The sequence below is a fragment of the Galeopterus variegatus genome, unplaced genomic scaffold (assembly GCF_000696425.1).
Source record: "Galeopterus variegatus unplaced genomic scaffold, G_variegatus-3.0.2 Scaffold354, whole genome shotgun sequence".
In the NCBI taxonomy this organism is placed as follows: Eukaryota; Metazoa; Chordata; class Mammalia; order Dermoptera; family Cynocephalidae; genus Galeopterus; species Galeopterus variegatus.
The window spans coordinates 173,189-200,986 of NW_007726465.1; the positions used below are offsets into that span (position 1 = coordinate 173,189).

The 27,798-nt window shown below is 36.3% G+C and overlaps 1 protein-coding gene across 1 annotated transcript in view; it reads left to right on the plus strand.

Moving 5' to 3' along the window:
* LOC103586587 (cytochrome b5 type B) overlaps window positions 1–27,798 on the plus strand; it is a 46,531-nt gene that overhangs the window by 14,431 nt on the left and 4,302 nt on the right. The window contains exons 2-3 of the mRNA XM_008567885.1: window positions 17,365–17,493; window positions 18,008–18,037. Of these exons, the coding sequence (XP_008566107.1) occupies window positions 17,365–17,493; window positions 18,008–18,037 (159 nt within the window). The remainder of the gene's footprint in view (window positions 1–17,364; window positions 17,494–18,007; window positions 18,038–27,798) is intronic.

The following is a 27,798-nucleotide window of genomic DNA, read 5'->3' on the forward strand; positions in this document are numbered from 1 at the left end:
TGCAGTGTTATAACACCAAAATCAAGGGTTCAGATCCATGTGCCAGCCAGCCACCAAAAATAAATAAATAAAAAGTAAAAAAAAAAAAATAGATAATACAAATCTTTCCATGACCTTTTGAAGTATCTTCATATATTAGGGTTGGAAGTTGGGCTTTTGACTTGGAGCTGCCGTTGTTGACCTTCCTGGTAACAAGGTGAATAAAATCCTTTTGCTTTTGGTATCACATTGCAAATGTGGAAGTGTGTTAATTAAGAGCTTTAAATGGCTAAGGCCACCTATAGGGCAAATATTGAGTAATAAGATACCTGGGTGTGTCTCAAGCCTTTCCTTTGGCTTCCTGTTGAACTGAATATATTCCTATGTAATATTTTGCTCCCAATAGAGCATTATTGTTTTATTCATATTGGCTGATAATGGGATGGTTTCACCCTCTTCTGAAGTTGGCACCTTTTTTTCTTTGTTGAATCTAAATATAAATAGATTTATCAGTGGAAAAAGAAATTTGTCACAAACTTTGAAAACTCAGTAATTCCCATATACTCTCTCATTAGGTAATTAAGATTTTCATTTGAGTTAAATTTTCAGATAACTGAAGCTCAAGTCTTTGAAGAGTGGAAGTTCTTACTATTCAAGTCCAATTTATCACTCTTTTATCTTTGGCAGCTGTCAAGTATGGGGATTCAGACCCTTGACCTTGTTATCAGCACTGAGTGAGCTAACTAGCCAACAGTTTATCACTTTTTTTTGGTGTCTTTTTTGTGACCGGTAAGTGGATCGCAACCCTTGGCTTGGTGTCGCCCACACCGCGCTCAGCTGGTGAGCGCACTGGCCATCCCTATATAGGATCTGAACCCACTGGCGGGAGCGCCGCTGTGCTCCCAGCACCGCACGCTCCTGAGTGCGCCACGGGGTCGGCCCCAGTTTATCACTTTTTTATGGTTATTGTTTTTGTATCCTCTCTATGAAATCTTTGCCTACTCCGAGTTTTTTTTTTTTTTTGGTGGGGGGATGGCTGGCTGGTATGGTTATCCAAACCCTTGGTGTTGTCAATACAATGCTCTAACTGAGTTTTGTTTTTGTTTTTTTTTTCTTAATGAGTTTGATGGAAATCTTTCTAAAATGAAGCATGTTCTTATGAGACTTTAAAAACAGACTGTAAGTGGGAATTCTGGGAAGATGGCAGAGTGGGAAACATCAGGAATCCTCTTCCCCGCTCAGACAAAATGACACTGGCAGAGACTGATGTAACTGTTTTGGGATTCTCGAGTCTATTGAAAGCTTGCAAGTTCCAGGGGAAGGCTTGGATGACAAATTGCAGTTAATTCCCAGCATAGCTTGAGCAGCTCCCATCTCCTACTCCCTAGCACTGTGGCAGGTAGCTGTGCAAGTGTTCCTGGAGGAGCTTGTATACAGCTTGTGGGAGCCAAGGTGGGCAATAGGGATGCTGTCCTCCAAATATCAAGGATTTGTTTTCTAATCACAATTGCTGTTTCTGATCATGGAGGTGCATGTGGGCAGCCATTGTTCTTGCCCTTCCCCCCACATTGTTGCGAGCCCCGTTCTCTCTGGCTGAAGTGACTTCTAGGGAATTTAAAGGGCTGGTGCCTGCCTCCTCACCCCCACCCATCATTTTTCTCTTTTTCTCCTTTGGGAGCCAGACAATAAAGACCAGGATATTCAAAAGCAATTACATGTATGGGGGAAATCAGAAAGTGCTTACACATGACTAGGGAAAAGTGCAGGCTCAAAAAAGACCTTAATGTTGCGATCCGTTGCCGGTCTCGAAAAAAGACAAAAAGGAAAAAAGAAAAAAGACCTTAAGTTTATACCTCAGCACAGAGACAGCCTACAGTCATTAACAAACAAACAAAAAAACCCCAGCAAACCCTGGGGAATGGGGAGAATCTGATGTTCAGTGTTACCACATTATTAGATTCAAATGTCCAGTTTTCAACCACAAATCACAAGTAATACAGGAAGGTATATCCCATTCAAAAGAAAAAGTAAACCAACAGAAACTGTTCCTGAGGAAGACCTGATGGGTGTATCTACTAGATAAAGACTTTAGAACAACTGTCTTACAGATGTTCAAAGAGCTAAAGGAGGACTGGAGAAAGCCACGGAAATGTGTGAACAAAATGGAAATATCAGTAAAGAGATAGAAAACCTAAAACTAAATCAAAAAGAAATTCTAGAGCTGAGAATTAAAGTAACTGAAATGAAAAATTCACTAGAGGGATTGATAGGCAGATTTGAGCTGGCAGAAGAATCAGCAAACTTGAAGATAGGACAATTGAAATTATTGAGTCTGAGGAACAGAAGGAAAAAAGATTGAAGAAAAATGAACAGAGCCTAAGGGACCTGTGGGACAACATCAAGTGGACCAATATACACATTGTGGGATTCTCAGAAGGAGAATAGAGGGAGAAAGGGGCAAAGAGAATATTTGAAGAAATAATGGCTGAGAATTTCCTAAATTTGATGAAAGACATGAATATAAACCTCCAAGAAGTTCAATGAACTCCAAGTAGGATGAACACAAACAGACCCACACTGAGACACGTTATAATCAAACTGTCAAAAGACAAAGAGAGAATGTTGAAAGTAGCAAAAGAGAAGCAGCTCATCACATACAAGGGATCCTTCATAAGATTGTGAGCAGATCTCTTATAAGAAACTTTGGAGGCTAGAAGGCAGTCGGACTATATATTCCTAATGCTAAAAGAAAAATTGTTTAAGAATCCTATATTAAAAATGTGGGAGAAATTAAGACATTCCCAGGTAAATAGAAACTGAGGGAATTTGTTGCCACTAAACCTGCCCTGAAAGAAATGCTAAAGAAAATCCAACAGGTTTAAATGAAAGGACACTAGACAGCAACTCAAAGCCATGTGAAGAAATAAAGATTGCAGTAAACACATGGGCCATTACAAAAGCTAATATCATGCTAACTTTGGTTACAATGCATTTTGTTTTCTACATAGTTTAAGAGACTTGTGCATTTAAAAAAGCAATTATTAGTTTATGTTTGGGGGCACACAATGTATAAAGATGTAATTTTATGACATACACAGCTGAAAAGCATGAGGATAGAACTGTAAAGTAGCAGTTTTATTGAAGTTAAGATGGTACAAATTCAAATTAGAGTGTTATAAGTAAAATGTTAAATGTAGTTCCCGCAGTAACCACAAAGAAAATAGATATATAATATACACAAAAGGAGAATAGAAGGGATTAAATTGTTTCACTACAAAAAATCAACTAAACACAAAAGAAGATAGTAATGCAGGAAATGATGGGCAAAAAAACCTATAAGCATATAGAAAACAAATAGCAAAGTGACAGAAGTAAGTCCTTCCTTATCAGTAATTAAATGTAAATGGGTTAAGCTTTCCAATCAAATACAGATTGACAGGATGGATTAAAAACTCTATCAGATTAAAAAAAACTATGAGATCTTTAAAAAGTTCATGGGAAAAATGTGTATTGTAAAAAAACTGCATGGATTTCAAAATTCTTTTTCACCAAAATAAACTTGTACTAACTTGTTATATGTCTGAATAGGATCTAGTTTGAGGCACTAAGAAGGATAGGACAGTTTGAAAAGAGTCCCTATCAGAGCAACATGAATTCTGCTAAAATCAAAGCAAAAATAAACATCAAATTTATGAAAAAGTGGGCCGGCCCGTGGCTCACTCGGGAGAGTGCGGTGCTGATAACACCAAGGCCATGGGTTCGGATCCCACATAGGGATGGCCGGTTCGCTCACTGGGTGAGCGTGGTGCTGACAACACCAAGTCAAGGGTTAAGATCCCCTTACCGGTCATCTTTTTAAAAAAAAAAAAAAAATTTATGAAAAAGCTTGAGTGAAAGAATGGTGAAATCACTGATGCTTTGTGAAAAGTTTATGGAAACAATACCTCAAAGAAATCAGCAGTTTACAAATGCATAACTTGTTTTAAGAAGGGTCAAGACAATGTTGAAGATGAAGCCTGCAATGGCAGACCATCACATCAGTTTGCAAGGAAAAAATTAATATTGTTTGTGCCCTAATTGAGAGGACTGACAATTAACAGCAGAAACAATAGTCAACACCACAGACATCTCAGTTGGTTCAGCTTATACAATTCTGACTGAAAAATTACAGTTGAGCAAACTTTCCACTTGATGGGTGCCAAAACTGTTGTGCCCAGACCAGTGGCAGACAAGAGCAGAGCTTTCAATGGAAATTTTAAACAAGTGGGATCAAGATCCTGAAGCATTTCTTCAAAGAATTGTAACAGGAGATGAAACATGGCTTTACCAGTATGATCCTGAAGACAAAGCACAATCAAAGCCATGGCTACCAAAGGGTGACGTCCAGTCAATCAAAGCAAAAGCATACCTGTCAAGAGCAAAGGTAATGGCAGAGGTTTTTGGGATGCTCAAGGCATTTTGCTTATTAACTTTCTGATGCTCAAAGAAAGATAACATCTGCTTTTATGGGAGTGTTTTGAGAAAGTTAGCCAAAGCTTTAGCAGAAAACACCCAGGCAAGCTTCACCAGGGAGTCCTCCTTCACCACGATGGTGCTCCTGCTCATTTCTCTCATCAAACAAGAGCAATTTTGCTAGGGTTTCAATGAGAAATCATTAGGCATCCACCTGAAAGTTCTGATTTGGCTCCTTCTGGTTTCTTTTTATTTCCTAATCTTAAAAAATCTTTAAAAGACACCCATTTTTCTTCTGTTAATAATATAAAAAAGATTTCATTGATGTCATTAAATTCCCAGGATCCTCACTTCTTTACAGATGGACTAAATGGCTGGTATCATCGCTTACAAAAGTGTCTTGAACTTGGTGGAGCTTATGTTGAGAAATAAAATTAATATTTATTTTTATTTTAAATTTCATTTTTCCATCAGCTTTTGTGTGTGTGTGTGTTTTCTTTTAGTGGCTGGTCAGTGCAAGGATCTGAACCCTTGACCCATGAACTTTTTGAAGTCCCCTCGTATATGCCATCTACAAGAGAATCACTTTAGATCCAGAGACATTAATGGTTAAAGTAAAAGGATGGGAAAAGATATTACATGCAAATAGTAACCAAAAGAGCAGGGATGGCTATACTAATATCAGACAAGGTAGACTTTAAGTCAAAAAAGGGTTTCAATGGGCATAGAGTTTCAGTTTTGTAAGATGAAAAGAGTTCTGGAGGTGGATGGTGGAGATGGTTGTACAACAGTATGAATGTACTTAAATATCACTGAACTGTACACTTAAAAATGGTTAAGATCATGTTTTAGTCCATTTGTGCTGCTATAACAAAATACCTAAGACTGGATAATTTATGAAGAATAGAAATTTATTTTCTCACAGTTCTGGAGGCTGGGAAGTCCAAGATCAAGGTGCTAGCAGGTTAGGTTGTCTGGTGAGGGCTGCTGTCTGCTTTGAAGATGGATGGCACCTTGTCGCTGCATCTTCTGGAGGGAAGGAAAGCTGTCTCCTCATGTGGCTGACGGTGGAAGGGCAAGTGAGCCTCTTTTATAAGGTCTTAATCCCATTCACAAAGGGAGGAGCCCTCATGACCTAATTACCTCTTAACTGCCCTATCTCTTAACACCATCACATTGGCCATTAAATTTCAACATCTGAATTTTGTAGAGGCCACATTCAAACCACAGCAGATGGTAAATTTTATGTTATATGTATTTTACCACAATTAAAACAAAAGATCTCCAGGCTGTATGAAATATAAATCAATGTCTTCATTAATTGGGACCAATTACTGAGGGCATTGTTTATTCTAAATTACCATAGCTATACAATACCGTTTCTTTTTTAATAGTCTCTTATGCTTTATTAACTTTCGTGTCTAATATACTTGTTGATATGACTTTGGTTTGGGTAGTTTAGTCATCTGACTTTCGTAGGTTTTGGTAGTATGTAAAATGAAAGTCAAGTCCAAATGACTGAAGTGGTAACAGTTATTTCTGGCTTCTGGGGTGATGCTCTACTCTTCACCTACCCCCTTCATAGCTTACTTGTGTTTTCAGGGATTGAGGTAGCCAGAAATTTCACCAGGATTGTTACTATAATAGTAGCATATCCAGGGCCGGCCTGGTGGTGCACTGCTACAGTGCGCCGCTTGGGAGTGCGGCAGCGCTCCCGCCGAGGGTTCGGATCCCACATACAGACCGGTTCCTGCTCACTGGCTGAGCGAGGTGCGGGCGCAGCACCAAGGGTTGCGATCCCGTTGCTGGTCCCGGTCCGGTATGGGCACGACACTGAGGATTGCGATCCATTGCCGGACACGAAAAAAGACCAAAAAAAAAAAAAATAGTAGCATATCCATATCCTTTAACTAATTTGGTTTTTGCATCTCACTTAAATATGTTTTTTCAATTTGAATAATGAGGTATAAGTATGTTACATAGTTTTAGTACTCTTTTTGTTGTATGCTCCAAGCTCCTGAGAAGTTTGGGCTGTCAGAATCTGTTATTGGCTAATAATGCCAAGTGGGAGGGGATAGGTATTTCCTGATACTCCCAAGATTGCAGTCTGGTGAATGGGTGCAGTGTTGCCCAAATGAGAAGAACCCAATATTGTTACTAAACCTTAATTTTCAAGGTTTTTGAGGTAGTTGAGGTTTTTGAATAATTGTACAGTCAGTAGAGAGTATGAAACCTAATTCAGAAAGTTTTATCTAATAGACAAGTTTTTTTTAGCTTGAAGAGTAATAATATAGGAAAAATACTAAGATGACATAGGGATGCTATCTTTTTCAGAAGCAGGCAGAACAAGGCATCGGTACTCTCGGGTTGTTACACTTTTATTTGAATAATTCAAGGCACATCAGGTATTACTCTTTTTAGTTAAACATAATGCCTGTAGGTTCTAATGCATTCTGCATTACTAATGGCACAAGTGTTCTCCGGCCCCCTCAACCTTTTGGTTCTTCATATCAATCTTCAGCCCTGAAAAACAAAACAAAACAAAACAATAAAGTTAATAAAGAATCACTAACAAAAACAAACAAACAAACAAATCTTCAACCCTGAATCACCTGCTTCTCTGGCTCCACTCTTGGTTTTTGCTCTCCAGGCAGTGAAGTGGTGCTGGAAAATGTTGTGAAACTGGGAAGATCCACCACAAAGTAAATGACCTGCCACTCAACAGACAATCCTATTTGTCTCATTGGCTTCCTCTAACACTTTTTACAACAGTTATGTCAGATTTACATATTGTCCACACTTAATTGGGGGAAGGGGTGGGAGAAGGCAATAGAAGTTTCTTTATCTGAACTTGTTTCTGTATACCATCCATTTATCTTCTACAGTCTTAGAAGATGAGCTGATCTTTTCGCCCTCTCATCTGTGCCCTGATTACACCCCTTTTTAACCAGGACAAAACCCCAAGTTTATATGACTCTTCTGCTCTTAAATCCTTCCATTAAATTGTTCTTTATCATCAGATTGGAATGGGTTTCCCTGACCTGAAAATAACTTTTCTTAATCCAGTGCTTCTTCTGTACTTTCATGGCACAATTTCTCCTAGTGTGCTGTATTTTGCCTCTATTTCCCCTCAGAATCCTTGTAAGGCTTCCATCCCTACAATTTTACTGCAACTACAGTCTAACAGAGTTGACCTCTGTACTAAACACTAACTTTTTCTTTGCTTTCATTCCCCTTGACCTCCCTGCAGCATCTGGCAACCTTTGCAAAATGGCTTGCCATGGGCTCATTTTTCAAAATAATAGGTTTATTGAGATAATTCGCATATCATAAAATTCACCCTTTAAAGTTTACAATTCAGTGGTTTTTATTACATTCAAAAGTTGTGCAGCCACCACCGCTATCTAATTTCAGAACATTTTTATCACCCCAAAAAGAAACATCATGCCCATTAGCCATCACTCCCCATTTTCCTCCAGACCCGTCAGCTCTAGGCAACCACTAATCTTTCTATATAGATTTGCCTGTTCTGGACATTTTGTGTAAGTGGAATCATACAGTATGGCCTTTGTGACTGGCTTCTTTCATTTAGCATGTTTTCAAGTTTTATCCATGTTGTAGGATGTATCAGCACCATTACTTCTTACCACCAAAAGATATTCTGCTGTATGGCTGTACCATATTTTATTTATCCACCAGTTGATGGACATTTAGGTTGCTTCCACTTTTGGCTATTATAAATAATGCTGTTATGACATTTATATATAAGTTTTTATGTGGATTTGTATTTTTCTCTTGGGTATATACCTAGGAGTGGAGTTGCTGTGTCATATGATAACGTTATGTTTAACTTTTGGGGGAAAGTTCAGCCAAACTTTTCCACAGCAGCTGTACCATTTTGCATTCCTACCAGCAATGTGAGGGTTCCAGTTTGTCTATATTCCCATCACTCATTATTGTCTTATTTATTGTAGCCAGTCTAGTTGGTGTGAAGTGGAATCTCACTGTGGTTTTGATTTACATTTCCCTAATGACATTTGAGCATATTTTCATGTGCCATATTTGTATATCTTCTTTAGAAAAATGTCTATTAAAATCCTTTGTTTGGGCCAGCCCCGTGGCTCACACGGGAGAGTGCGGCACTGGGAACGCCGAGGCCACAGGTTCGGATCCTACATAGGGACGGCCGGTGCGCTCACTGTCTGAGTGTGGTGTGGACCACACCGTGCGGAGGGTTGCAATCCCCTTACCAGTCAAAATAAATAAATAAATAAATAATAAATAAATAAATAAATAAATAAATAAATAAATAAATAAATAAATAAATAAATAAATAAATAAATAAATAAATAAATAAATAAATAAATAAATAAATAAATAAATAAATAAATAAATAAATAAATAAATAAATAAATAAATAAATAAATAAATAAATAAATAAATAAATAAATAAATAAATAAATAAATAAATAAATAAATAAATAAATAAATAAATAAATAAATAAATAAATAAATAAATAAATAAATAAATAAATAAATAAATAAATAAATAAATAAATAAATAAATAAATAAATAAATAAATAAATAAATAAATAAAAATCAATCCTTTGTTCATTTTTTTTGGCAGCCTTGACCCCTATGCTCACTCAAAAATTTAGTCATTTATCTTTTTGTTTGTTTTAGTTTTAAGAGTTCTTTATATATTCTGGATATAAGTCTCTTGTCAGATATATGATTTTCAAATATTTTTGCCCATTTTGTGGGTTTTCTTTTCACTTTCTTGATGGTCACATTTGAAGCACAAAAGTTTTAAATTTTGCTGATGTCGAGTTTATGTATTTTTTCTTTTTTTGCTTTTGTTTTTGGTGTCTTCAAGAAACCATTGCCTAATAAGATATCATGAAAATTTACTCCTTTTATTCTTCTAAGCCAAGATCTCATTTATCACTGCTTGCTGACAGAACTGGTTGAATCAAACCTGTTGATTGGCAGGTCTTCAAGTTCAAACCTTGGCCCATCCATCTTAACATGTGGGCAAGGATTGGAACATACTCTTTTACCTACTTCTGGCCTTAAAGTCTTTGAATCAGTTTTAGGAGGGGAATTCCCTGTGCATCATATTAGTTCTTTCCTCCTCCTCTGACTACTTTTCTGGTGCATTTTAAATTTTGGTAACTACATTAAATTTGCGGGCACATTTCTGCATACTGATGGTTTATAAGTGTGCTCTCTGAAGATCTGGCTTACTGAGGTTAGCCACTTGTACTTGGAGTTCCTACTATTTTCTCAGACCTAGCATGACTGAAATTGTCCTCCAAAACCTACTGTCCTGTATCTGCCACTGGTATTACTTAATTTGAAATCTAGTCTTATTTCTTTTTTGTTTGCATCAGTGGTTTTCAAGTCGATTCTTGAAGATTGCTGTGCGCTTTAATCATGTCTATTTGATTGTGTGTATTGGGCTTCTATCCAAAATATTTCTTGAAGAAAGTGTTTTACAGCTAAAAAAATTTGAAAAAATCTGTCTTGTGTCCAATCAGTAGACATAACCAGACGTTTTTCTTTACAGATGTCAATTGCATAGTTTTTAAGAAATATTTTTTAAAACTGTAACAGAAAAATGCACAAAGCATAAAAGTACATTCAGTGTATTTTCAGTCAACACATTTGTGAAACCACCATTCACGTTGAGAAAGAGAACAGTGCTACCATCCTGGAAGTGCTCCTTCCCAATCAGTATTTCTCCTTTCCTCCCCAAAGTAACTACTATTCTGACTTCTAACTCCAAATACCTTCTTTGCATAATATAATCTTTATGTAATACACTCCTTTTTATGTATGTATGTATATATGAATGTATGTAATTATTATTTTAAATATAACAAGTGCCTGTTAACTCATCACCAAAAACAAAAATTAGGATTTTAACAATAACCTGGATTTAATCAAATGTTCTTTTACCTATTATTTCCTTCTGTCTCTTGGCCCCTCTTCCGCCCAGATAACCATCACTCCTAATTCCATGTTCATTATTTTCTTCCTTGTCCTAGTTTTATTGCATCTAGATATATTCCTAAAAAGTATGTATATATAAACATATACATATATTTCTATTTTTAATTGTATTTTACTTAAAAAATTTTATATTATAAAAAATACACAGCATAAACTCTACCATCTTAAACATTTTTAAGTGTTCAGTAATGTTGAGTACATTTACATTGTTGTGAATCAGATATTCAGAATGTTTGCATCTTGTGAAACTGAGACTGTAGCAACTGGCAACCACTATTCTATTTTCTGTTTCTATGAATTTGACTACTTTACATACTACATATACAGTATTTGTCATTTTTTTGTTGTTGTTTTGTTTTTTTGTTTTGGTGGCTGGCCAGCTTGGAGATCTGAACCCATGACTTTGGTATTAACAAGGCTGCATTCCAACCAACTGAGCTAACTGGCCAGCCCAGTATTTGTCATTTTGTGATTGGCTTATTTCACTTAGCATAATATCCTCAAGTTTCATCCATGTTATAGCATGTGACAAGATTTCATTCTTTTTAAAAGGCTGAATAGTATTTCATTGTATGTACAAGTATATACACCACATTTTGTTTATCCATTCATCTGTCGATAGACATTTGAGTTGCTTCCACCTCTTGGCAGTTGTGAATAATGCTGCTGTGAGCATGGATGTGCAGATATTTCTTTGAGACCCTGCTTTCAGTTCTTATGGATTTATGCTCAGAAGTACAATTGCTAGATCATATGTTAATTCTATTTTTAATTTTTTAGGGAATCATCATACTGTTTTTATACCAGTTACACCATTTTACAATCCCTCCGAGAGTGTAGAGTGTTCCAATTTCTCCACATCCTCTGTTATTTTCTGGTTTTCTTTGATAGCTATCTTAATGGATGTAAGGCAGTTTCCCATTGTTGTTTTGATTTTCATTTCTCTGATGATTAGTAATGTTGCATGTCTTTTCTTATCCTTGTTGTCCATTTGTATATCTTTGGAGAAATATCTGTTCAGGCTCTTTGCCCATTTTTTAATTGGGTTATTTGATTTTCTTTTGTTGAGTTTTAGGAGTTCTTTATATATTCTTATCAAATATATGATTTGCAAATATTTTCTTCAATTCCATGGGTTGCCTTTTCACTCTGCTGATTATATCCTTTGATGCACAAAAGTTTTTAAGTTTGATATAGTCCCATTTGTCTGTTTCTTCTTTTGTTGCTTGTGCATGCTTTTGGTGCCTAGGTCATTGTCAAATCCAGTGTCATGAAGCTTTCTTCATATGTTTTCTTCTAGGATTTTTATAGTTTTGGGTCTTACATTTAGATTATTAATCCATTTTTGAGTTAATTTTTTGTGTGTGGTATAAGATAGGCATGTACCTTCATTCTTTTGCATGTGGATATCCAGTTTTCACATCACCATTTGTTGAAGAGGCTGTCCTTTCCGCTGTGGTTTTAGCACTGTCGTTGAAGATCATTTGACCATATACTCAAGGGTAGTTGTGTTTTTCTTTTTCAAATAGGATCATATTGTGTTTGATATTTTTGAACTTATTTTTTCTATTTAATTATGTATTACTTTCTTTTTCTTTTTTCTTTTTGGGTAGCTGGCTGGTAAGTAGATCCAAACCCTTGTCCTTGGTGTTATAACACCATACTCTAACCAACTGAACTAACTGGCTAGCCCTTAATTATATATTTCTGAGATTTATCCATAAGGTGTCACTCAAGTAAGTGAATACACTTGTATAACCACCATCTAGAATATTATAGCACCATGAAACCCCTCCTGTACCCCTTTTCAATCAGTGCTTTCTTCTTCATCCCCAGAGTTACTCATTCTATTGGCTGTAACAGTATAGATTCACTTTGCCTGTTTTTGAACTTTTTGTGAATTGGAGTTTCACAGTATATGTTTATTATTCAATGTCTGGTTTCTTTGGCTCAACATGTTATATTCTTCCATGTTGTGCATGGAGCAGTGAGTGTTTCATTCTTTTTCATTGCTGGCTAGGATTCCATTTTGTGATTATACTTCAATTTATTCACACTCTGCTGTAGATATTTGGGCTATTTCCAGTTTAGGGCTGTAATGAATAATGCTGCTTTGGTCATTTGTGTGTGTGTGAGTATATATATCTATTACACATTTCTCGAGTATATACTTAGGGAATTCATTTGATTTTTTAATTGACATTTTTATTGAGATAATTATGGATTCATACACAGTTGTAAGACATAATAGAGAGATCCCTTTTACCTTTAACCCAGTTTCCCCCAACTGTAACATTTTGCAAAACTGTAGTACCATATCACAGTCAGGATATGACATTGATATAATCCACAGATCTTATTCTGGTTTCTCCAGTTTTACTTCTATTTGATTTAATTCTTAAAGAGAAAAAAGGATGGTTTAATTTGTAGAGTCAAGAGTCATTTATTTCATTTATTCTCGATTACAGTGCTCAACATGCAAATTACATCCACCTCTTGATACAGAAATGGCACACTACCACTTCCCTGGGACATTTAATCCAGACAGAATGATTCCTGGGCAGCCCTTATCTATGTGTCTGCCAGCGATTGCCCTTTCTCCCTTCTTACAATGTTATATAAACTCTCTTATTCAGTATAACTAGGTCTTTAGTTCAACTGGGTGCTCATATACAGAATAGAAACATTGATTTTTTTCAGTGGATTTGATATATTCTGAACTGCTGATCAAGAACCTCCCGTAATTTAATCCATCTTTGATGATCCTGAGAGCACTTGAGAATCTGGCAGTATGTCTGGGTCAGCAATTTTTCCTGGACAGTATTGAAGGGTCTGCTGTCTGTCCTGGCCCAAGGTATTCACTCTGAAAAGAGTTTATGTGAATAAAGTTTGGACACATTTGCTCTTCATATCATTCTGTTGGCTCAAAATGAACAACACAGGAAGATTCACTTTGCTCATCTGTAGTTTCTAAGTTTTTCATAATGAAAATTATTACTTTTGTAAAGAAAATTTTAAAAATACTAACATAACTAAATGTAAAAATGCAGGTTTTTGGAACCCCCAAAAACAGGAGTTTATGTGGTTGAAAGTCAGACTGATTGCACATAATAATTAGTTAAAATTAATTAACAATAATTAGTTATAATTAACTAACAATGCTTTTTCCAAATATTGAATTTTTGCTAAGTTTTTTATACAGATGCTCCTTAACTTATGATAGGATTATATCCCAATAAGTCTATCATAAAGTTGAAAAATCATCAGTCAAATCATCTTAAGTTGGGGGCTGTCTGTATTATCACTAGTCCGAGTTTTCCCCTTTCTCTGCCTTTCATTTCTAGAGTCATCAGAAGGAAAATTTAACAGATTTTTTGAATGGCTCTTTGTCTATCAGTCACCCAGCACACACTTCTCATTTTCTCCAGTTCCAAGCATAAAGGGGATCTGGTTCAGATAAGAATAATCCTTGCTGCACACCCACCAGCTCATGAATACTCCTTTTTATTCTGAGAGGCTCCAACTCAAATGAAAGTAACCAGGTTAAGGGCTACCCTGAGTTCCAGCAGAGCTAATCTCAGCTTGGTCATCAAATAATAGAGGTCTGTAATTGCTTTTTGAACATGTCTTCAAAGTGGAAGTCTTTGGCCATGCGCTCTTCTTTGACATCATCTAGATCCATCAGCTCCAATACTTCCCACTTTTTCTTGGAAATTTTGTTAGTATCTGCAGACATGGCCATGGCTGTTCCAGTCTCTGTGCCTGCCTCGTTCCTTACTGGTCATTGCCATTATCTTGGCCCAGAATCAGAGAGTAAATGCATCAAGGAAGTACCGGGATGCAAAATTCACCCAGGATGCATCTAACTTAAAGTGAATAGTTCGATTCCTTGCTGTAGCATAGCCTTAAAACAGAGGGTCACTGGAAATAGGACCTTGGTTGTGATGAAGCCTGAGAATGTCATATTGATCCATCTGCCAATAAGAATCATAGGGAGGACATTTGTTACGTTCCCTTTCATCATATCGGTGAGCACAGTGGGATCAGTCATAGGAGGAAGTGGCACTATTCCTGTAAAAAATTTTTTTTCCATTTGAAACATATTGATTGTACATATTTATGGGGCACAGTTATATTTCAATACATGTATATAGTATGTAATGTTCAAATCAGGGTAGTTAGCAAATTCATCATTGCAAAAATTTATCATTTCTTTGTGATGAGAACATTCAAGATCCTCTCTTTTAGCCATTTGAGAACATACAATAAATTATTAATTATAGATGCCTAGCACTACTATATACCACTAGAACTTATTTTTCCTTTCTAGCTGTAATTTTGTGTCCATTAACTAACCTCTCACTAACCCCCTCCCCTCTACCCTATTTTCCTATTAGTTTTTTGAAAAATCCATCCTCTTGGTTGTTGAAATAATATTTTCATGTCAATAAAGACTGTTTGGGGATGTAATTTTCATTTTACTTGAAGACTGTGCTTCAAGTGAACTGTCAGATACCTGCTCCTGGGTGAGCATCTTGCTGCTCTGCAGCAAGAGGGACGTGTAGTGACGGATGATCCCTGAGAAGGTGATGATAAATATGAGTAGGACTATCCAGAGGCCAAGGCTGGAATCAAACAGCAGCTCCCACCCACCATCTTTACTGAGAACTAGTCCGGCTTCTCCCTGGGGCTCTGGGGCTCTGGGGCTCTGGGGCTCTTCTCCAGGTTCTCCTCAAGGCCTTACATACCCCTCAGCCTGGACATCATCTTGGCCTACGACTGTCCTGGACTTGGCTGTGGACTTGGGCCTAGTGCACTGCCTCCTAGGGCACTGCCAGTGGCCCACTACAGCCCTGCTTCCATTTGACTTTAAATAACAATATCTGAAGATTATAGAATTCTAAAGCAGAAACTGAGAGTTCCCTGACATTGTTTTGCTTGTTCTAAACCATCTGTATTAAGACAGTATTTTAGATTGAGTTACCAAACCAAGGGTTTTTTTGACCACTGTGAACCCCCTCGCCTCAGTGAAAAAAGCAGGCTACGAAGCATTATATACTGTATGAACTCACTTTTGTAAAAACACAACAATTTTATTTATCACTACATAGTATATAAAATAGTAAGGACTCAAATAAAAGTTGTAGAATGATTGAAATGATTGAAAAAATGCACAGGAAAAACAATGGAATTTTATGTACCAAATTGTTAAATGTACTTATTTCTGTTTTAGGACTATAGTTGATTAGTTGATTCTTTATTTTTTTTTTTTTTTTTTTTTTCAAATTTACCACAGTGAGTATATAATTTTTACTTCTCTGTTTTTTTTTTTTTTAAGTTTTGTACTTTCTTTTATTCATTCATTCATGTGAGAGATTGGTAGATATGAAAGTACTTTGTAGAAAGAGCTTTGTAGGAAGTCATAAATTCAGTCATTCCCTGAAATATCTCAGGCTGCTAAGAAGTTTTGTTATCCTTTTACTCTGAAAGGCAACATAATAGTTGAGATATATCTGTCATAAGGAAAAAATATATTCCATAGTTTAGATACATAGAGCAAATTGGGATGTAATTCCAAAACTAATGACTTAGTTCCATGATAAAAAACACAGCTGGGAGGTTTTAGATGTAATAACAAATGAATGGTGGCTGTCTTACTCTTGCTTTAAAATAGCATGCTTAAATACTGGCATGTGAGACCCACTCACTGGGTGGAGACCTTTTAGGAGACAAAAATAGAAGTTACCCTTATCCTCAGGAAGCTCATAGGCAAGTGAATATGACTGGGAGGTTTCACTTAGAGTTTTTGTACTTTAGTTGAGTTAATCTTTAAAATAGGAATGGTAATTTTCTCTGTAAATGGTTATTATAAAAAGTAATTAAGAAGCATTACTTAGTATTTCAAAAATACAAATTTAGATATGTTGAGTAATGTAAATTCTAAATTTGCTAATTATGAGTAAATGTTTATTGAGTATTTATTTTAAATCAGGGACTGTACTAAATGTAATTTTTAAAAATGATTTATTTTCTGAGTAGGTTATACTTTACTTGGTAAGACGATTTCAAAAGAGTATATAGTGAAAAGTTTTCCTTCCACCCTGTCTCCCAGCTACCAGGTTCTCTTCAGCATTTCTAGAGAGATTTTATGCATGTGTAAGCATATATGTGTCTTTTAAAAATGTATGCTTTTTAAAATCATAGGTGGTAGCTTATTATACTTACTGCACCTTGCTCTTCTCAAGTACAAAGTGTTTTATATCTTTATCTCATTTAATACAATAGTTGCCAAGGTAGATGCTCTTATTAACTCCATTTTACAAATCAGGAAATAAAGACATCTCAATTTCTTAATAACTTTTCCAGGGTTACGTTGCTTATAGTAGTTATAGAATATGTCTCCTCTTTTAACTTTTATTTTGACACAATTTCAAACTTACAGGAAAGTTTTAAGAATAGAATAAAGAATTCCTTATAGTCTTTGTCTGGAGTCCCCATTCAGGTTTCTGCAGCTGTCTCAATAATGTTCGCAGAAGCAACCAACCCAGGATCACAAGTTGTTCCCAGTTGTCATTTCTCTCCAGGCTCTTTTAATCCGGAACAGTTTCTTCAGTCTTTTTTGACTTTCATGATGTTGATATTTTTGGAGATCACAGAGCAGTCGTTTAGTAGACTATCAATTTGCAGTTGTTCTAGGTTTTCTCACGATACTACCCATTCTATGCGTTTTGGGCCAGAATATCACAGAAGTTATGCTGTGTTATTCCCATTGCATCCTATCAGGTGGCACATGGTGTCAATTTGTTCCATTATTCCCATTAAAGGGAGAAAAGAGGAGAAAAAGGGAACAGGAAAGTAACTTATATTGGTTTGCTTTTCAGAGAACCCTCTGTTCAGTAAATTTCTTTTTCTTGTAGCATCCTGGCGGAGAAGAGGTTCTGCTGGAACAAGCTGGTACAGATGCAAGTGAAAGCTTTGAAGATGTAGGCCACTCCTCTGATGCCAGAGAAATGCTAAAACAGTACTATATTGGCGATGTCCATCCGGTAAGAAGTATCAGAGCTAGGAGCACTTATGCACTTACTCAGAGAAAACTACAGAACAGGATGAGGAAATGAATTATTAAAATAGAAATTCATTCAACCCAGCCATCAGGCTAAATTTTCTCCAAAATCATCTAGCCTTACTGTACTAAGTATAGCTGCTTGTTTCCCAAGCAGCATGTGTAATATCTCTGAAAAGCTAAGGGAACTGATTGATTTATTTTGTAGTGCAATTAATATTTCTACCTAAAATAGTGGTTTGGTTGTTCTTGCAAGTCCCTTGCTAAAGATGGTAACTATAGACTTTTTAAATTATCCATACATACTGTTCTAAAAAGGTACTCTGATACACTCAGAGTGGAGGGGGTCAATACTCTTCTGCAGACCCTGAAGTCTGCCAGAGAATTCACTACCACTACTGTGTAGTGTCATGTTCCAGGAGAGACTAGAAACAAGTACACAGTGAAAGACATTTGGATATATCTTAAAATATTATTTATGTTCCTCTTTTTAACAGAATGACCTTAAACCTGGAAGTGGCAGCAAGGTAAGAAGTCATCAGTTTTTCTTGTGTGTTTCAACTGTTTGTATTTCTATTTATTCAAGTAGAATTGCTTTTTAAAAAAGTTATCTTTACAAGAGAATTTAAAAAGTGTTTACTTTTTCCCCAAGCAAAAATCCTGTTTTTCAGGAATTTGGAGTCAGTACCATCTCAGGAAAAAAGAATAGCTGAGTTTTGGACAGTAGAGAACATTTTGTTAATGCTTCCATATGCTTTTTTTAAAAATCAAAACTCCAAAGCTATGCCTCTTATGGTTTTGAAAGAAATTAATTTATGGGTTCAATTGTAAAAAAGTATCTTACTCTTTTTTTTTTTGTCCTTTTTGAGACCAGCCGCACCGTGCTCAGCCAGTGAGCGCTGTGAGCGCACCGGTCATCCCTATATAGGATCCGAACCCGCGGCGGGAGCACTGCTGCGCACCCAGCGCTGCACCCTCCCGAATGCGCCACGAGCTTGGCCCAAAAGTATCTTACTCTTTTTTTTTTTGTCCTTTTTGACCCCAGCCGCACCGTGCTCAGCCAGTGAGCGCTGTGAGCGCACCGGTCATCCCTATATAGGATCCGAACCCGCGGCGGGAGCACTGCTGCGCACCCAGCGCTGCACCCTCCCGAATGCGCCACGAGCTTGGCCCAAAAGTATCTTACTCTTACATTGCATAGAACAGGTGATAATAATTGCTTCTGTGTTAGAAAAATAATTGGAAAGTTGATTTTCTCTTACAGGTTATCTTCTTTATATGTAATACAGAGGCCTTTCTGTCCCTGTTTCACAAATTTAATTCTTTTTCTGTAGGCTCAAATAGGCCGACACCTTTCTCAGTTACTCAGTGATATAGTAAAAACAAAAGATTAAGTATTGGAAAACCTTAATGTGGTCTGCATTACTTACCTGGAAGAAAATAGGAAAGCCTTTTCTGCTTCCCACAAAGCTGGGCAGTTCATCTCCCTCATTCCCTTATGATATCCTTGACTTCTGTCTTTTAGATAGCTTTGACACTACTACTCTAATTTAAGGGGACAGCAATTCTGGTACTACCTAGAACGTTACGAAAGCAATGCTGCCTTCCCCTTTCCTCCTCCTAGCTTCTTGTTTCCTATTCCTCATTGAGCCAGAATTATTGAACAGTTTCGACACAGCAATTAAAGTTGGCTTAGACCCTAGAAATTTTCCAACTCAAGAGATTGCTTGACAGTATCTGCCATCTGTTTTCCTGCAATCCAGAGTATCTGTATAACTCTTCCGTCTTGTTAGACCCTACTACTCTGAGCTATTGAATTGTTTATGAAAGGAGAATGAAATGGTTCTTTAAACACTTTGTAAGTACTGTTGATTTGTTTGTCTTCCCCTCCTGACACATGTACTACCCATTCTTGAATCCTCACTTGTGTTATTAAAGTAAAAGGTGAACTAAGCATGGCCCTGTTTAGTATATTAAACATGTTCAGAAAATATCACTCCCAGAAGTTAACATTTGATTTGAGGGATATTTCCATTTGTACAAGATGTATCTTGTATCTGGGAGCCATAAATTCATTTTTGCACAGCAATCATGAGAACACCCTTTATATTAAAACAATTAAAAAAATTTTTTTGCAATTACAATGTCTAGAAGTCTACAAATTACTTTTTTTTTTTTTTTGGCAACTAGGGGATCTGAGCCCTGACTTTGGTGTTACCAGCACCACGCTCTCCCAAGTGAGCTAACCAGCCAGCCTACAAATTGTTTCTTGCTGCTGTTTTTCTTAACTGGTAGTACAGTAGGTAGTTAGGACCATTCTTAGGAATGGACAGTAGTATTCCTCAAATTCTGTTCTTTGTACCACTTACATTGGAATCCTTTGGCATGTACTTGAAAATATACACGAAATATATATTTACTGGGCTTCTACTACTGCTGATATCTGGAGGTGGGCCTTAGTAATTTGCATTTTAAGTGACCCAGATGATAAGTAGGTAGCTATGCTCCAAACTTTTTGCTGAATGATATGAGCATCTTTTCATTTGAAAACTTAAGAAAAATTTAATTCTCTTCTGTGGAGAGCACTGTCTGCCTTCTATAGCCCAAAGAATTAATTAGAGATTTCTCAGGTGAATTAAAACTGTTGAGTCTTAGATTCTTTATGAGAAATATAGAAAAAGAAACCATTTCAGCTTACCAAGTTCTACAATACTTTAGAAATCTCCAAAGGTAGTTTAGCCTCTGCCTGGGTTAGAGTGACCAAAGGCAGTGTTTTTGGTTTTGTTTTTCTTTTCTTTTTCTCTCTCTCTGTCTCTCTCTCTTTTTTTTTTAACTAAGGTGTTTGCAAGCCTCTGTTTTCCTCACGTCATTTGTACCCAAGGGATATGTCTCCATTAAGTAGAGAGTCTGGCTGTTGTGTGTTTCTAGTCACACTGCTTTACTTCAGGCAGATCAGGCAAGAAAAGCCTATTGGAAAAATTTCAAGACCACTTACCCTGGTTTTCATAGAGCTATATTCCAACCTGATTTCAGTTCCAGGAAGAAATTCTCGATCCCTCAGATTTATTTCTTACAGAGCTTTAAACAGGTACATTTGTGTCTAGGCTGTAGGTATCTGTTTTCTTCATTTTTCAATCTCTGGTTTGAGACTGAAAAACTCACCATCAAGAAATGGAATTGAACTTCATTTAATTAATGTCCTTTCTCTTGGTTCAGGGTTTCTGAATCTCTGTGAAGAAGTGATTTTTTAAAGCTTAATTAAGAGGTATCTTCAGCCTTAAAAGGGACAGAGCTTTCATTTCCATTCTCCTTTTTCCCCCTTCCTCTATTTCTCCACTTCCACTTCTCTGTTACCTCCACAGCCTCGTATCTCCTTCCTATCTGAACCACCACCCCTTGAAAAAAAAAAAAAATCCGAAACGTTTATATTCCAGAGTATATATCTGGGACCATTTTCCAGTCCATTTAGAAACCACCTTTCATATTGCTTTTTACTGCAGTACAGGTCAATATTTGATGGTCAACACTGTTTTATTGTTAGATTAATAATAATACCTGAGTTGAGGGCCCTGATGTATTATAGTACTAAAACTTAAAAGCTTATAAATTGATAGATCTGGCAGCAGATATTTTTCTTACCTGCTTCAATCAAAGGTAACTAACTAGAATTAAAAATCATTTTGTCTTTGTGAATCTCTAATTTGCTGGATTAACCCCCATGCTGAGAGCCATCTAATCTTCTACTCAAATTTGACTTAACATTTTTCTGGTCTGCTTTTGGTTGTGGGCACTCACCCTAGAAACAGACTTAATGTTATCTGTGCCAGTTTGCTCTACAACAGATAACCTACAAATATTTGTGGTCCATGAATTCTCTCTTTTGATTATGCATTTACTTTTTGGTTAGCTGTTTTATCACTCCATCTGCAATCAGTTCAGAAGATAAAGTACATACAAGTCCTAACCTGACCAAAAAAATGGTGCACTATTTCATTCATTTATTCAACAGGTATCATCTAGGTGACTGTTCAACTGCTTTACTAGTCAAATCTCATTACAATGAGTAAACCCAATAACTTGACCATTTCTCCATTAAAAATTTTTTGGAATGGGTAGTATACCATGTATGTGGTAAAATAGTTCAAAAAATTTTTTAAAAATTTAAAAAGCCTCTAGGCCGGCCCGTGGCGCACTCGGTAGAGTGCGGTGCTGATAACACCAAGGCCACGGGTTCGGATCCTATATAGGGATGGCCGGTTTGCTCACTGGCTGAGCGTGGTGCTGACAACACCAAGCCAAGGGTTGAGATCCCCTTACTGGTCATCTTTAAAAAAAAAAAAAAAAAAATTTAAAAAGCCTCCCTCCTATTCCCAACCCTCAGTCTTTCAGTTTCCCTTGCCTGGAGGTGACCAGCTATCATTTTCTTGTTTACCCTTGCAAAGTGATTCCATGTATACATAAGGATAGATAACCAGATATAGATAGATAGATAGGTAGATAGACAGACAGACTATTCCTTCCTTTATTTATTTATTTTTTCCTTTTTGTCTTTTTTCGTGACTGGCAACGGATCGCAACCCTCAGTGTTGCGCCGGTACCGGACCGGGACCGGCCACGGGATCGCAACCCTCGGTGTTGCTCCCGCCCCCCGCTCAGCCAGTGAGCGGCCAGTCTGTATGTGGGATCCGAACCCTTGGTGGGAGCGCCGCCGCGCTTCCCAAGCGGCACACTATAGCAGTGCGCCACCAGGCCAGCCCTATTCCTTCCTTTAAAAAAATTTTTTCATGCAAATTGTTCTTCACCTTAATTCTCTTTATTTAAAAATTTTGTCATTGGGCCGGCCTGGTGGCGCACTGGAGAGTGCGCTGCTTGGGAGCACGGCGGCGGTCCCGCTGAGGGTTCGGATCCCATGTGGAGACCCGTTCCCGCTCACTGGCTGAGCGCAGTGCAGGCACAACACCGAGGGTTGTGATCCTGTTGCTGGTCCCCGGTACGGGCGCGACACCGAGGGTTGCGATCCCATTACCGGTCAGTAAAAAAGACAAAAAAAAAAGGGAAAAAAAAATTTTGTCACTATTCCTCATTAATTCATAAATATCTTCCCCAGTCTTTTAAATTAGATATTTAGAATTCCATAGACAAGAATTTTGACGTGATGGCATTTGCTGAAACAGGATTTGATCTATTTGTTGAAACAAATATCTCCATAGAGACTTAACATGTTTTTTAAACTTTATTTAACTTAAGAAGTTTAACTTTTGAAATCTCATAAATGCTAAATATGTTAGAAGCAATCTATAAATTGCATTTAAAAGCAGATACATTTTTTCTCCCAGATGCTACTGACTTTTATTATACATGTAGTTTACCTCCTCTTTTATGGGAGAGAAACTAAAAAGAATACATTGTTTATAATTATGTAATGTAGTTAGTTCGTTACATTAAACTCAAAATTTACTTTTCTTTTGGCGGCTAGCTGGTACGGGGATCCAAACCCTTGACCTTGGTGTTATCAGTACCATGCTGTAACCAACTGAGCTAACTGGCCAGCCCTAAAAATTTACTTTTAAGAATTATTTAATATGTCGATTGTACCTAATTTATTAAAGTTTTGAATGGGGATGAAGATGCCCTTTAGACAAACAGGGATTGCTGTTTACCAAAGGATTTTGTCTGGTTGTTTCATTGTTTTCTGTTTTTGTCTAACATTTGCTTTTTGTAACATAATCTTTCTAAATAAAGCATAGAATGTAATGACAAAATCACTCTTGAAAGACAAAATACCCTTTGCCGAGGGAATCTCAAGGATTAATGTCTTCTGATAAAGCTCTGTTGAGAAATGATGTGTAGTTTTGCAAAACAAAGGATCAGAAGGGCAAGGTAACATTCTTTTGAAATCAGCCCTCCGATATTTTAACAAATTTTTCACTTCTTTGGTCCCAGCAGATATCATCCTGTGAGTGTTTTAATTTTTTTTCCTCAGTGATGTGTCACATATCTTATCACCATGGGTTCTTAAGAGAGTTGTATAGAAATTTGTTTTAGGGAGTGATTTTTGTCTTTGAATTTTGCCCTGTCTACAGGAAAATATTTTTTATATGTATTTTTTGGGCTGAATCTAGGGATTTATGCTAAGCAAGGCAGTAATTGTTAAACTGTATTCTCATCCAGAAAGAAATGGTTTTCAGTGACTTGTATATTTTAGTACACTGGACCTTCATGAGAAAACTGTCCTCAAGATCCATACTACATGACTATGTCATAGTTGTGACTATAAAATGTTGAATGTACCTTCAGTACTCAGACTTTTTAGGGGCTAAGATGAACTTAATGCTAAAATTCATATAGTGGTAGCTCATGCTATAAAGTTCATGGTATTATGGAAGGGAAAATCCTTTCCAGTAGTGTTTGAAGCCAGAAGTTCCCAAATTGTTTTTCGTAAGTTACTGGCCACATAGATACCAAAGTGTTCTATATAAAAAGCTGCAAAAACTCTACCAGACTACCCAAATACCCATCAAACTTCTGAAGGTGTCCTTTGGCTTAAAATCCACTTCCTCCAATTTAAAATACTTGGAATCTTCTCAGAATAGCAAATATCCAACTTTGGAATTAAAACATAAGCTCCTTATATACCTTATATTTGCCTTTTATTTAAGCCCTTGAGAGCCTAAATATAAACTACATAGGCTGAAGGTATACTTATAATGCCTTGTCTGTATGTTTTTGTGCACCATAATCATAATACTTGCTCATTCTTTCCTACATTTATGTCCTGATGACAAAGTACACCACATTCCTAAGTGTGTGCTCTTCTCTCATGTTTTCTCATAAACAGAGTTCATAGTGAAATCCACCCCCAGTGACTCCCTAGATCCCTTCCCATGTGGTTGCCAATTGTGACATTTCTTTGTGATTCTCTTAACCATATCAAATCGGGTCAGAACTTATGGTGCGTTGCCTCTCAGAAGAATGTCTGGGAAAACACTCCTCTGTATAGCTGGTGGAAGAGAGAAAAGTCTACATTTGGTGGTGCTCCTTCAATCTTCCTAGATATGAGAGAATGGCTTTTCCTTCTCTCTACAAGGCTTTGCTATAAAATGCCCCTGGCTCAGAAAGTTGTGTTGAGGTAATTGAATATGACTTTAGAATTCGAGTTCGTCTGATCTGAGCCTTTCATTTTACAGATGAGGAAACTGATTTAGCATTAAGCTTGAAGTTAGTAGACATAATTTTAGTTCTGAGCAGCTTTAGAAAAAGTTTATTCAGGTATTAGAAAATATGTCCTTTTACACTACAAAACCATTTCTAGTATTTACCTGTATATAAATATATTTATTTACTTATTTGTTTTATGATGGAATTAAAGCCTTAATGAACCTTGAACTTTAGGAAACAGTTTTAATTTAAACATTAATTTCTATTAGTTTTGACCTGAAATCAGAGTGGACTTAGAGCAATTTTGTTATTTGCAAGTGTATTCCAAACTCCTTGGAGAATAAAGAAACATGCATATTAATTAGGGGGCATATTAATTAATGGTAGGGCTTCTGCTGGAAGAACTTTGGATTTGATCTGTTCTTGTAACTAAAATCATAGTATTGCAATTATTTCTTTCCATGTGAAAGGTTGGGAGCATTAAAATCTGGGCATGAACGTAACCAGCCAGATATGCTGCAACAACAAAAGGGAGAAATTAAAGTCAGGTATAAACTGTAGGAATTTCACTTAAGTGTTTATTAGATTCAACACGGAGCTTTGGAATGGAAAGGAGGATTGGGGAACTGTGCAGAGAGGAAGGGTAGAAATGAAGGAAGGTTATGTGTTAATAAAACTTTTTTCTTTTCAGTTTTGTAAACTTAAAAATAACTTATTTGGCTTCTTTCCAAACTTGGCTGAGGGACTTGGCTGCTAAAAGCTGTGCTTTAAACATCTCTTTCATTATAGTTGATTAAAAGTGGGGCCACTGAAGTTTGGCATTTACTTGGCTGTCGGTATCCTAAAGGGAATGTGTGCTTCTTTCCCTTCTCTCCTCTAATGTGTTAGGCAAGTTGGTCTTTTTAGCCTCTAGGGTTGGATTGATCTTAAATCAGAGGCACTTTGTGGTACTTAGTTCAAAAACATCACATATGAGGGTACCTTGAAAAGTTCATGAAAAAATTCATATTATCTTTTAATTATGTTTTTCCACAAACTATTCGAAGTATCCTTATATGTTTTTAATTATCTATTGTTTATTAGAGACATTTATAATTTCAGCATATTATGGCCTTGGTTCTCTGTTTTCTCTTTCTCTTTCTTCTTCTCTCAGTTGCTTATTGCATTGTCTAAGGCTCATTCTAGTTAGCATATGTACAGGGCTTTTGGTTGTAGGAGAGACTAAAAGCTTGGAAATCTAGAGAATCTATTTATATGAACTACGTGACTTAATGTAATTATATATTATGCATTATAATACATGTATTACTCTGTGATGTTCTCATATAAGGCTTTCAAATTATTCCAGTTTTCAAAAAAATAGTAACTACTTTTTTTTATTCTATAAATCATTGGATCATTGGTATATATGTAGGTAAAGCGTAAAAGACCATGGACATTTTCTTGATGGAATTTATTTCTTGGCTACTATAGTGGAATATTTTAAAAGGCATCATTATAAATTAATTTGATGCACACACCACTACTACCTCCCAAATCTGTAACATGTTTTAATTAGCCCAATTGATACTGTTCTAGCAAAAATGTCCCAGATAATGGGCCGGCCTGTGGTTCACTTGGGAGAGTGTGGTACTGATAACACCAAGGCCACAGGTTTGGATCCCTATATAGGGATGGCCGGTTAGCTTACTTGGGAAAGCATGGTGCTGACAACACCAAGTCAAGGGTTAAGATCCCCTTACCAGTCATCTTTTTTTTTTTTTAAAAAGAAGTCCCAGATAATGATAATCATCAGGGCCTCAAAGAAGTACGTTATGTATACATATATATAAAGTGTTTTATATATATGTTAACATATATATTAATATGGTTTATCTATCCTTTTATGAGAAGTTTTACTTGCCTCTAGGCTGATTTCTTTCAGGTTTGGGGCATGTATTCACTTGCATGATAGTGTTTTGGATATATTAAATTAAAACTCCCTTCATGGACTGCTCTGAAGTGTATCTGGGCCAATATGTAGGGTTTCTAGAAATTCTTGGAGATTATTGAAAATTGTGGTTAAGGAGAGTTAATATTCTGTTTTCATACTCTGGCATACTTCTACATATTGGCAAAGATGGTATTTTGGGCAGCAGCAACCTGTTAATGGGTTATTGTCTTCCGGCACTAAGTTAGCAGGCCTTTTGTATTATACAGCTAATTAATAGAATCAGTAACTTCATTTGATAATTTACTTAGAGTAAAAAAAAACTTAATAATAGCTTTCTTGAGATATAATTCACATATCATACAATTCGCCTATTTAAAATGTACGAGTCAATGATTTTTACTATATTCACAGAGCTGTGCAACCATAATGACAGTCAATTTTAGAACAATTTCATCACTCCAGAAAGAAACCACATATTCATTAGTGATCATTTCCCATATTCCTCCCAACTCCTCCTCCCCACCATCGCTATTCTGGACATTTCATATGAATGGACTTGTATAATACGTGGTCTTTTGTGGCTGGCTTCTTTCACTTAGCATAATGTTTTGAAGGTTCATCTATGTTGTATGTGGATACTTAAGTACTTTTTATTGTCAAAATTTGTTTAAGATTTTTTGATATTTTCTTTCCCTTAGCTCTCTGCTTCCTCTTTTCATTGTGAAATAAATCCTAACGTCTGTAGACATAATCATTATGATTTCAAAAAGTAAACCAGTTCATTTCCATAAGCCAAAAAGCAATCATCTGCATGATCTAGAGCATTTCACAGGTGATCTATATGTTACAAAACAAGAGTTTCTTGGGTTTTTAAAATGTTTTCAGAAAATGTGATTTTAGCTACTGCCACAGGCAAGCCTAGCTGAAGCAGGTATATCATTGTGACTCTAAATTAGTCCATTTCAGTAGGGTTTGTATCATTAGTATTTTTTACATCTAAAAAAGTTTATTTCATTTCTATGCTTTCATTAGTGGTCCTTCTAATACTAGGGAGTATGAGTATGTTATCAGAAATAAAATTGCTTATAGATTTGTAAACATCAAAATGCTTGAAAGATGGAAGTTCTATTATCAGCTACAGAGTTTATATGTTCAAGAAGATTTATATGCATTGTGTTAATCTTCTTTCTTTTTGTT